The sequence below is a fragment of the Caloenas nicobarica genome, chromosome 5 (assembly GCF_036013445.1).
Source record: "Caloenas nicobarica isolate bCalNic1 chromosome 5, bCalNic1.hap1, whole genome shotgun sequence".
Classification (NCBI taxonomy): domain Eukaryota; kingdom Metazoa; phylum Chordata; class Aves; order Columbiformes; family Columbidae; genus Caloenas; species Caloenas nicobarica.
The window spans coordinates 12,334,843-12,346,893 of NC_088249.1; the positions used below are offsets into that span (position 1 = coordinate 12,334,843).

The window sequence follows — 12,051 nt, forward strand, 5'->3', positions numbered from 1 at the left end:
TATCTGAAAAGCTTTACTCGATCTTGCATTCATTTATCAGTGAGCCTGGGTAAGTAATATTTTCTTTACAATTCTTATTTTTTTCAACTAAAAAATATTTTTATTATTCCCAAGGCCATTTGGAATGTAAATAACTGACCAAAAAAAAAAAAAAGAAAAATCCAAGGCTATGGAAAATATAAATGCAGTCTTAAACCCACTGATGCCAGTGACATAACCCAGTCTGAAACATGAGCAGAACTATGTATTTAAGAAAATAAATTATTAATCTATGTCAAGCAGCTATGTGTTTTGCTGGCAATGAGGACATTCATAACCAGTACTATTTCAATACTAGCAAGCAGAGTAAGACTGAACTACCTAATTAACTTTAATTTCTTTTGCATTGTTAACATAGCAGTAGCTTCAACATATCTGCCAAGCTTTAACATGTTTATAATGACTATATCATCCCCAACCACCTGCATCCCTAACTGCCACCCTTTCCATAGAGAACCAGCTGTGCTCCTTCCTCAGCATATAACAATATACAATTCCAGCCACTAGTCACAATGTTCAGAATAAGAAAAAATATTTTAATGAGGAAATTATAATATGGAAAAAGATGAGATGACTAGAGAACAGGACCAATTCCAAAATCTGACTTCGGGAAGAGAGGTGTTACACAGTTGGCACATGCATAATGTACAAGCACATGTAATCTTTACTATCTGTCATGCCCAATATCTTTAATCAATTACCCAAGTGAAACATTTGAGAAAGAAAGAAGTTTCTACAACTACATTTTAAGATGTGTTCTAAAAGAAAATCAGCAGTTTTATTTAAATTAATAAATAAATAAAAAGCCTCCACAAGCTCATTGAAGATAAAGCTCAGTCCTAATATCCCAACCAGCAGGTCAACCGTGTACATACTGGAAGACGTCAAACACAGCCCCAGACTAACCACAAAATGCTTTTTCTTTGAAGAGGGACAATTACTGCAATGAAATATGAGATGTTTGATAAAGGATGGTAAATCATTAGTTCCACAGTAGTGAAGCAAGTCCTCTAAAGAACAAGGGTATTTTTAATGTTTCTTTCCCCTTTAATGTAAAAGGAATCTATAACTAACGGTTGTCTTTATAGCATAAATATAGAGCAAAATGTCATTAAAGTTCTTTCTACCAGGCTTCATCTAAAGATCAAGTGTCAAAAATCTTTAGTAGATTCACTGATATTATGACCTTAAAGATGCAGCTATTTCATACATGCTAAAAATAAAATTTGCTTTTAAAAAGCAAGGACATGAACATACTGAAAAGAATAGAAACTTCAGGCAAATTGTTTCTACTCCTGATACTGGCTAAATCTTACACAAGTCATCTATCTCTCTATAGAACATGAAAAAGTAGAGCAAAGCTTCTCAAAAATTTGTTTCCTTGACAACATCAGCAGACCAAGAGAGGTAAGGAATTGAAGTCGTAAGATGCCTTGTAGCTTTGTTAGCAGTTTTTAAATATACATATATATATCTGTATAGGAGATGCATCTAGAAAGCTAGACTTCTAGAAAAGAAGCAAAGTTAGACTGGTGTTATTTACATTTTTAAACAGTAAAAATATGCAGCATTTCTCAACTGTATTAAAAAAAAAAGAGAGAGATATTCCCATAATATATTACAGTCACTTAAGAAGTTAAAACTACTCTAGCTCATTTTTTTCCAAGTATCAAAATTTTGACTTTTTCACCAGTAATCTTACTGAAGCATCCAGAAGGGGGTAACAGCACCACACATTTCTCCCATCTCATTCTAACATGACACCGCACACCAGCTGCCCACACAGGCTCTATGCAGAATTGGAGGGCTTCATTTATGATTATATCCGTTAAGCTTCATTAGATACACTACTTCATTCACAGCTCTAGCCCTGACTTTTTCTTCCTTAGTAGGCTGGCTGTGCTGGGGGGAGGACAAGGTTGCTTATTTCTCTGCCACAGGCTACTTCAGAGACACTGAGTAAACAGCTGGAAGAGTTCTCAGTAGAAAGAAGGACTGATGGGTTTCTAAGAAAAAAGTCAGATAAACACTTAATATTCTTGATATTTCTGTAGGTAACGACACAAGTAACCAAAACTCTTTTCAGGTAGCAAGAGGAAATAGAATCCTTTCTTCCACATCATTGGTAGGTATATAGAAAAGTCACTCTCCATCTTTTTGGATTTCTGCAGAGAGGTTTGTGAAATAAGACTGTCACAACAGCCATGTTCTCTGTGCATCTCACATGTGGCCACTTCGCACTTATTGGTCAATGTTAACCACCTTTCACAGAGGTCTCAGTATTTTTCCCTCAAGACTTAATCAAGCTAAGCAGCTGAATAAAAGGGAAAGACACTGCAGAAGTCCCCAAGGAGAAATTGAAGAGGATCTACAGCCCGCTTCAGGATACAGCCAGGCTCCATTAACTCTACCGCTATTGGGACAACTTTAATTTCTGAATTTTTCTCTAAACAATTCCCAATTTTGTTGGGAAACATAGGTATGTTAGCTGTGTCACAAAATATCCATCTCCTCCCCCTCTTCTCCCCATAGCCGCATTCTGTAACAGGGCCATAAAGCAGTCAAAAATGCTTTGCAATACTACTCTAGTATTCTTTAAGGAGATCCTAATTCAGGAGACATTTCCAAGTGTAAAGAAAAATTAATGCCCTTACAGAACTGAAAACCTACCCCAGAAGCTGAGAGGTTCACTGCATTTTTGCCACTTTTTTTTTTTTTTTTACTGTCAGTTTTCACACAAGTGTTAAGATAAATTCCAATCCAAAGCAGCACTGAATTTAGTTCTTGTTAGTGAAGAAGGAACAAAAACAATGGCCTATCAAACTGCGTAGAAATCAGGATGGTGCCATTTATACTCAAAGAAACATATTTCTTTGAAAAAATCATTTCAGGCACAAGAGTGTGTCAACTACTAAGAACATAATAAAAATTATACAAGTCATCTCCAGCTGTGGATTGTGAGAAAGTTAACAAAGGCATTACAAGGATTTCTGTTTCCTTGACAACAACATTGTTGGAAACAAGAAAATAATTTAAAAAATACCTCTCTATGTAACAGTGATCTCTAAACATATCTAGGTATTAACATACTGAATGTGGAACAACCCTTACCTGCACATACCTTTCGGATGAAAAGACTAAAATTCACCACCTTCGTGAACTGTTCTTTGCCAACTTGTGCTAATGGCTTTTGCAGAACAATGGTGTGAGAGCTGGCGATTACATCCTGACCCCTATTATCATCTACGCCTAAGCACAGTCAGAAACTTTCATTGATGGTCAAGCACATTCCTTCCTGCATGATGTTCCTTTTCTTACAAAACAAGCATTATGGAGGACACTTCTCATTGAAGCACACGAAACAGTTTTGTTAGAAAAAGATCAAGGTATATAAAGAAGCCCTTTCAGCACTCAGGAAATTGGTATTACTATGCATATACCTACTAAATAATAAGTGTACTGCTGTCTTAATAATCAGCAAGCTTAAAGTCCTTGCAAAAAAATACACATAGCTCTAAATAGACACAGGAAGGTCAGAGCAAGGCATGTAAAGAAAAGTCAGCTTCATTATTTCAGAGTAGCCTATTTAGTAGCCTCTTCAACAAGAAAATGACAGTTCTTTTCTCACACTTCTAGGTAGGCAGCACACAATCTCCAGAATATGAGCATCTCCTTGCCACTTCCAAGGTAATGAGAACTTCTTGTTAGTTTTAAAATACAATATTAAAAGTGTACTAATATCAGAGAGATTTTTTTTAAAACATTTCAATTAAAGTGGAATATACATATTAAATAGGACGACTCCCCAAATTCTCATCTTATGCATCAGCTACAGTTAAAGGAGCATTGCCACAATTAGATTTTAAAAATGAATCTAAGAATTGCAATACTTGGGACTAGCAGCACATTACCTAATACCGCATAGGGAACAGTTTGAATCTAGCCTAGCAGTGACAGTGCTGTCGCCACCTGACAGCTACACATGAGTTTATAGGAAACTTGCTGGCAGCTTCAATTCATTCCTTCATAAACAGACATGAATGTGACCAAATGACAAGAAACACTGCCTATTTCAAGGGAATTGTGTGCAGAATGGTTGAAAACAGAAACATTAGTTTGTTAGGAAGAGGCAGGGTAAGAGCAGTATCTATGAAATCTGTATTGCTACCATCGCTGCTATGCACATTATATGGATGAACGGAGGCTACCATTTTCCATCGCTTTCAGCCCAATACAACATGATCAACAGTAAGAAATTCCTGGAATATACTATGTTATCTTTCTCCTAACAAACACATAACCACAAAACAGGAAAATATTCTGAAAATATGAATAAAAATGGTATTTCTTGAAGTACTTGATATACTCCAGGAAGCAAAATGTGTACATTAAATTCGACCAGTATAAGTCATACACCACTCTAGATTTAATGATCACAAGAGAGTCTCATAACACTGGAGAAGTATCTGGAAGAGATCTCTTGAGGTAGCAAGTTACAAAGATGAACTGCTTTGGAGCTCAGAAATCCCCAGACTTGAAAACAAGCAGATACCAGAAGATGACTTAAAGGCACCTTTGACTTGTTCTTTCTCTGGTGATCTGCTTACAGACACTACTAGAGACTGACCACTGGGCTCGACAGAGCCTTGGTCTGAACCCGTACAGCTGTCCTTGTGTTCTTAACCATGAGAAGTAGGCAACACCTCTGTTCAACAGGCTGACATTATTAAATTGATTTTAAAAACTTTTACTTTCCTTGTATAGATTCAGCTATGACTAAATGGAGATACAGTTCAACTAGGCAAGTAGGGAAAATAATGCGTAAGAAAAACTTCCAACAATGTGTCACAATACAAGTCATCCCAAAGTGCTATTAATATACATTTTGCATACTGAAGAATCACAGTACTTTCTTGCCTTGATCCTGTTCATCAGTAGAGCACGAAAGTGCTGAAAATGAAGAAATACTTTGCAACAAACAGAATACCTGCTGTGATGCTCTAAATAGAAAACCAGGAACACAGAATTAAAAGTTTACAGATGATTATATAAAGACGTTACCTTGAGTTAATTTTAAGACAAAATAGGAAATACAGAATAACGGTAGGAGAAGCTTGAAGTCATGAATAATTGTTAAAAAGCTAAGTCAAGCATAAGTAACTAGTGAAAATGTTTACAACTCTGTGGCTCTACGCAATTACAAGGTCTTCCAAATAAAAGAGACTGCCATTGTGAATGCTGTATAGCTATTTCTGCAGTTGGTAACCATGTCTTTCAAGACATAACTTTTTATCTACCCTGCCACCTAAGGTAAACAGCTGTATTCAATGGTAAACTGTGATTTCAGATTCTATATTCAGAGTTCTAAACCAGAAACACCTAAACAAGGTCTGATGTTCTGAATGTGTTGTATATCCACACTATAGAAACCACACAACTTTAATAACAGTGCTGAATCTCAAAATTTATGCAAAAAATACTAGACGAGATATTAAAATCATGAACACTATTTCAGTGTTTAAGTAGGCAAAACTAAAAATGGCAGTAGTAGCCTAAATTTCATTTACAGCAGCTATTCAAACAGAAGGCAGAGAAAAAGTATTACCCAAAGAAAACAAACTTAATCAGTTCAGACAAACGTGTTTCACAATCCTTAAAATACAGTTAAACTAGAAACATAAGCCACTGATAATACAGTAATAGTGAAGAAGAGCAGTGCCACAGTATGAGCTCCCAACAGCACTTTCCCTAACTTGAATCAGGGTTCCTGCCCCTTTCTCCAGCTACCAAGGCTGGAAGTACTATCAGCTCCCCTTCCAAAGGGGAAGCTCAAAATCCTAAGAAAATAGAGGGTGAAAGACATACCAAAGCCTAAATCTAAGCACTTTTTTCCCCATTCCTAACAAATTTAAAATTTGGCATGAAACAGTCTTCTGTTAATGCTCATGGAGGCACACATTGAAGTCTTCCAGTCTTTAGGGGCAGAGTTTAGTCACTGTCCCTTTCCAAGATGTTGGGGAGCCCCATCTGCTGGTAGAAGCGTTTCTCTAAAGAATTACACCCCTTAGCTGATAACTGATGGTTTTTTTCAACAGTACCACTAGATAACTGTTTGGGTTATTTAAAATGCAGCCATACCGAAAAAATTAAGAGCAAATACTTTTAGTAAAAAATATAAAAACCTCTGAAATGGTGCATTCCTTCCTAAATACACGAGGTACCCATAAAAACTGCTTCAGATGACCTTTCCTGACACTAAGCTGTTCTTCAGTCAACACAAACTGAAAACATCAACTCATTTTTTGCAGATTTTAGTATGACTTACACTGATTCATACAGAAGATGGTAAAGTGCACATTGGTTAATCTGGGAGATCACAAAATGAAGATTGTTCTTTTCCCCTGATTTAAACTGGATACAAACACACAGTTAAAAAGAGACCCCATAATCAGTTCTATGTATACATTTTTAGATATATTCCTGTGTGACACAGACAATGTAGATGTGACTAAAGAAATTAAAACCACTAAATTAAGATAACTAAACCAAGTATTTCTTCCTTCTCCATGCCACCAAAAAAAAAAAAAAAAAAAATCCTTCCCCAGAAAGGGAATTCTTTGTGATGAAAAATTTAGGAGGAAAATATTTAAGCACATAAGAACAGATAAAAGCTGTAAAATGGTTTGGCTAAATACTACAAAAATTACACATGGCTATAGATCTTTTGATTTAAGCACAACTTAAACTATCGCAGTCAGTCAGATCTGCTTAGACAGAAACCTCAGTTCTGAGAAATCTCCACTAATATTGGGCTCTTCAAAAGATAAATGTCTTAATGTATAAGCTGCATGTAAGGGCTGAATCCAAGATATTTACACATTAAAATATTCAGTCACAGTTATTCACATGACTAAATGAAAGTACAGAGTTTAGAGGCTTTGGATTGCCTGCTCTCTCTGATCATACAGGGATTTTAGGCTTCTAACTGTGCTCTGTGTTTTATCTGAATCAGATGTTCAAAGTAAATAGTTCAAACACCCCGGGTGCCTGCATATTCCCGTTAAAGGGAAAGAGGACACGTTTCCACTGCCTGGATTTGCACTAGCAATTCCAAGCAGGTGTTTTTTGAAGAAACAACAGAAAAGGGAAGCTGCGGAATTGGTAAAAAAAACACCATGACAACAACCAAAAAAAACCCAAAAAACCAACAGTACATCTGCCTCTGCGTTCGCAATCATTTGCTTCATGGAGAACTTCAGGCAAGGGCAGAGAGCCCAGAGATCCCCAGAAGACAAACTACTGCTGTCACAGGCATTAGAGGTGCCTGGGCTCGTGACCCTGGAAACTCAGTGAAATTAGTGACATCACTTGGGTGACAGGGAGTCAATCCCCGATCGCAGCGCGCCCCCTGCCGGCCCGAGGCGGACGCGCGGGAAAGGCCCACGACAGAGACGCTGCTGCTCCTATCGCGACAGACTGCGACTGCGCCGGGGACAAACCGCCCCCAGAACCCTCCACAGGTGTTTCACTACGGGCCACCTTCCAAAATAAGGGAGTGTGTTTTAATATACTCTGGAACAGTTCCATGATTATTAATGTTTTAGATTCGTATGCTCTGAAGTTTTGCCAACATCGACACGTAATATTTATATTGAATTTACATGGTTTAGGGCACCTAAAACAACTGGATTCCTTCAAAAAACAGCTTTATTGTTAAAGACTGCTTCCAATCAGGGACTATTAACGCTGCTTTAGAAAACAAACTCATCTTTCTTTCTGCTTAGAAGACAAAACAGACAGGCTATTATTTATATTTTTAAATAATTTTTACATTGCAATGACAACTTTCATTTTAGATTGTTTTACCAAATTTAACACATCCATAGTTTCACTCATTAGTAAAATGAGGCTCTGGGACAGTTATCAAACATTAAGCATATGGTGTGACAGTTTAGGACAAAAAGTCAAATTCAGATAAATTTTGTACAATCCAAATTTAAATTGCTGCTGACTAGAAACATCCATCAGCACTTTTCGCATACCTTAGCCTTTTCCTTCTAAGTCTGTTCTTCAAGTAGCAGCTAAAATTTAACTTATTCAATATATTAAAGAACGCTTGCAAAGAAAAACAAAGGTATTTTTTCCCCCATTTAATCTTTAAGACAAAGATGTAAAAAAAGCTTCGGAAAGATGATGAAGGGAGAATTACCTACAGTTCAAACGATTCAGACTTTGATGGTGTGATAGGTTATGCTGACTACAGAACCAGTGAAGTTATTATAACTTGAGAGAATAAAAGATAAGTAATTGAGAGCAGTAAATTTTATTGATGTTATACATCAATGATTGCTCCACAAAGCATCTCATTTTACATTACCTTGATTGTTTTATCCATAGAAGCAGAGAGAAGCATGTGGCTTTGTTCTCGCACAGGACACCACTGGATTTCATTAACAGGGCCGCTGTGTTTTGACATGTAAAATATTAAGCTTTCGGGAACTTCAGTTAATTTATATTTGGATCCCAAATACGGCTTAATAAATTCAGAGATCTTTCTCGAAGTCTTCTCTCCTGATATGTCTAGCTTAACGTCATAGTCTGACCTATCTCTCTGATCAGATTCTTTTTTTTCAGGCATACTGGAGTTTTCTTGACGCAACCTTTTAGGGATATATGGTCTAATTCCTTTTATGGCACCAGTACTGTCTTTATGTATTCTCTTCTGGGAAACACCATTTCCAGAGTTTGTTGAAGAGCTTGATGTCTGTTCATAGTTTTTGTAGGACACACATAACGCAGTATGGCCGGAGTACGCTCTCCTACAATAAGGAGATGTCAAATCAGTGTTATTATTCTGTGCATAATGCTCAGGGGGATCTTCACCAACAGCACTTGTGCCAGAACTGCCAGCGTTCTCAGTAGGATGCATTTCATATGTAGATTTTGTACCCGAACTACCAGGTGCCAAGTACTGAACACGATCCACAGAAGAACTTGGAAGGCTTGATTGTCTGCTGGAAGTATTGGGGACTTCAGTCTTTTCAGGTTCTGCCTCAGAGTCTGAATCATCATAAGCGACCAGTGATGAACTCATGATTAGACACAGCAAATTCCAGAAATCTCAGTGCTGGAATCCTCCAAAATTATGATCTACAATAAAGAATTGATTATTCAAAGCACAATCTATTACAGAGTCTACAGTTTGAGTAACTTAAGGATTCAAATATGCTTTTCTTAAACAAAATCCATAACTTTAATTCCTGTTTATTAATGGAATTTATTCTTCTACTATAACACATCTGTACATTCAATTATGCAACACCATTTGTCTCCAAGCGCTTTGCATACATTTTTAATGTACTGCAGAGAAGCATTTGCATACCACAAAACAATGGAAATGAGTATGAAAAGGAAAACAAACTTGCAACATAACTACTGCAAATCACTTTAACCTTACTTGCAGTAGCACTTCCCCACACACAGAAGAGACGGTAATTAATTATGCAGTGTTTGGGTATGTATATTAACAAGAATAGAAATCCTACAACTATTTTGAAGTCAGTCTAACAATGTCTATTTCTTAACAGTACAGATGACTTGAAAGAAGTATGAAGCGGTTGAACTGGCAACTAAAAAAATAAATATATTTTTGACCCATTCAGTGGTCTTGCAGCATGAGGAAATTTTCCAACTCTTCCCACAGAAAAAGTCCCACACCGCCTTTAGTTTTACAGAACAGGCTTGTGCCAGAAGCTACCCTGAATTCACTGTTTGCATTTACTTACAGAAAAATAAGAGCGCAGATGCCTTGTTTACTGTGTAATAAACTTTTTCAAAGTGTTTGTGAGAAAGAAATCTCATGCTGAGACTGCATATATAACAAGCTGAATAACTCACCACCGTAACAATCCCACCAATTTGGACAGAGCATGTGGAGTGCAAGGTTAACTACATTCAAACAATTGATGTGTCTGCAAAAATAATCTTTCAGCCTCTGCTGTTTATAGTCAAAAAGTACTGCTACCCTTCAATTGCCAAGACTGATTAAATGAGACATTTTATTTCTGTGTTGTTTCCTTGCCCAGCTGTTAGCACTCCTCATGCTACAGGGATTTAACACACACCACTTTCAGATCAGCTGCTGAAATTCTTGCTTTAGGTCAGTGAAGAAACCGCTCTCAAAAGCATGTTGATTAAAATGAGAATGCTATGTGAAAGTCAGTATCTACGTAAGCATGTGCAGAACTAATGCCACAAATGTAGGTCCTATCAAATACTACTGCAGGAGTAGTACACTGGAACTCGTAAGTACTACTCACTTAACTTCAGAATTATATCTTCTTGAACTGAAACAAGCACATTTCATTTAACCTACAGAAGTGTTACATTACACTGTATTCTGTAATGAAGTTTCCAAGCACAGATCCAGAAGGCGGGCTCCTTTCAAGACATACACATTCATCATCACAGATCCTTTCCAAAATCGGTGATCAAGACATTTAACTGGAACGAGGTGACTAACATTTTAGCACATAAAAGCATCAATATCTCCCCCTAGAGTACAATTTGCCTTTATCTGAAGTTTGTGAGAGCTGTAAGTGACAGCAACTGAGGGCGAAGACATTTCTTTTTTTAATAATACAGCATTTTGCTTAGCATCAAGGAAAAAAATAAGTAGCATTTCAGGAAAACTTAACAATTCAATTCCAAAACAGGAAATGGAGGTTTTTAGCAGTAAATTGAAACCTCTTATCAAATAAATGATAACTTTGATGGACAATAATTGCAACAAGCAGTTCCTATTTGTTATTGCAGTGCTGAAAACAGGCCCCAGCCAAAATGCCTGATGTTCAAAGAGCAATCACAGCACGAAGTTCAACCTCTGGCTGACAGCTATAAATGGAGACACACAAGTGGATTGGGTTGGACTTTCAAAGTTACTTTACTTCGTTTTAACACGAAAAAAAAAAAAAAACCAACAAGGTGAGATTCAGGGGTAGGTGGAAGATGGTGCCTTGCACATACCAGGCTAAAAAAGTTTCCCATGGGATACTGGAAAAAAACTGTACCATTAAATTTGGCCATCCCATCACACGCATCGCCTATAAGCATTAGTGGTTTTGTAAAAGCAAAGCATCTCTGCTATCTTAAGACTGTTTTTAAAGAAACGCCACCCTGAACCTCCTTACGCTGCCCTAACTAAAGAAAAACGTAGGGGGAAAAAAACCACAATGTACTTCACTGGAAACATACCAGATCGTGAACTTATTAACGGTATGGTTTACAACGTACTAAGCTAACAAGGAAGTTTATGGGGTTTTTGTTTTATCTCCTTTTCACACGCCTGCTCCGTGCGGGCGCATGAAAGCCAAGAGCGCTGAGCTCGGCACGCACAGCGCCGCCGCCCGCCCGCTGACGGTAAATGTCACCAGGGCTGCGACACGGCCCAGGGCAGCGCTGCCGGCCGCCCCGCCGGGATTCCACACGCTCCGCCGGGCCGCTCCCGGCGCCACAGCGAGGGGACTCCAAACCGACCCGCCGCAGGACGCGGGCACCGAGGCCGCTTCCTTCTCCCCTCCCCCGGCAGCGGGGACATCGCCGCTCCCCAGCCACGCGCGCTCCCCGCCCGGGCGACCGACGCCACTCGCGGGGCCACCTCCACCCCGCTCACCGCTCTCCCGGCACCGGGGCCGCCCCGACCCCGCCCGTTCCGCAGGTACCTGCGCGGCTCAGCCGCCGCCGGCAGCGCAGCCCGGAACTCACTCGCCGGCCCGCGGCGGCTCCGCTTTCACAAGCGCGCCGGGTGGAAACAAGGCGTGCCGCTCCAACAGTTCCGTGTGCCACCGTCCTCCCGCAGGGACGGGCAGGGTCAGGCCGAGGCTCGCTGGGCGCGCAGGAGCTCTTCCTCCCGCGCTGCAGGCGGTCTGGGGGCGCTTCGTTGGGCTGGTGGCTGTGAGAGGAGGGAGAGCAGCGGGAAGCAATGGTTCCGGGGGGTACGCGTTTCCCAGCCGG

At 39.1% G+C, this 12,051-nt stretch overlaps 1 protein-coding gene across 2 annotated transcripts in view; it reads right to left on the bottom strand.

Moving 5' to 3' along the window:
- The window catches only part of WDR25 (WD repeat domain 25), a 62,724-nt gene extending 50,920 nt beyond the window's left edge, over positions 1 to 11,804 (bottom strand). Inside the window, exons 1-2 of one of the 2 annotated variants that reach the window (XM_065636349.1) lie at positions 11,760 to 11,804; positions 8,417 to 9,189 (exon numbers count right to left, since the gene is read on the bottom strand). In XM_065636349.1, the coding sequence (XP_065492421.1) occupies positions 8,417 to 9,133 (717 nt within the window). In that variant the 5' untranslated portion in view covers positions 9,134 to 9,189; positions 11,760 to 11,804. Of the gene's footprint in view, positions 1 to 8,416; positions 9,190 to 11,710 lie in introns of both variants that reach the window. The other variant, XM_065636348.1, reaches the window with a different exon arrangement.
- Between the last annotated feature and the right edge of the window lie 247 nt (positions 11,805 to 12,051).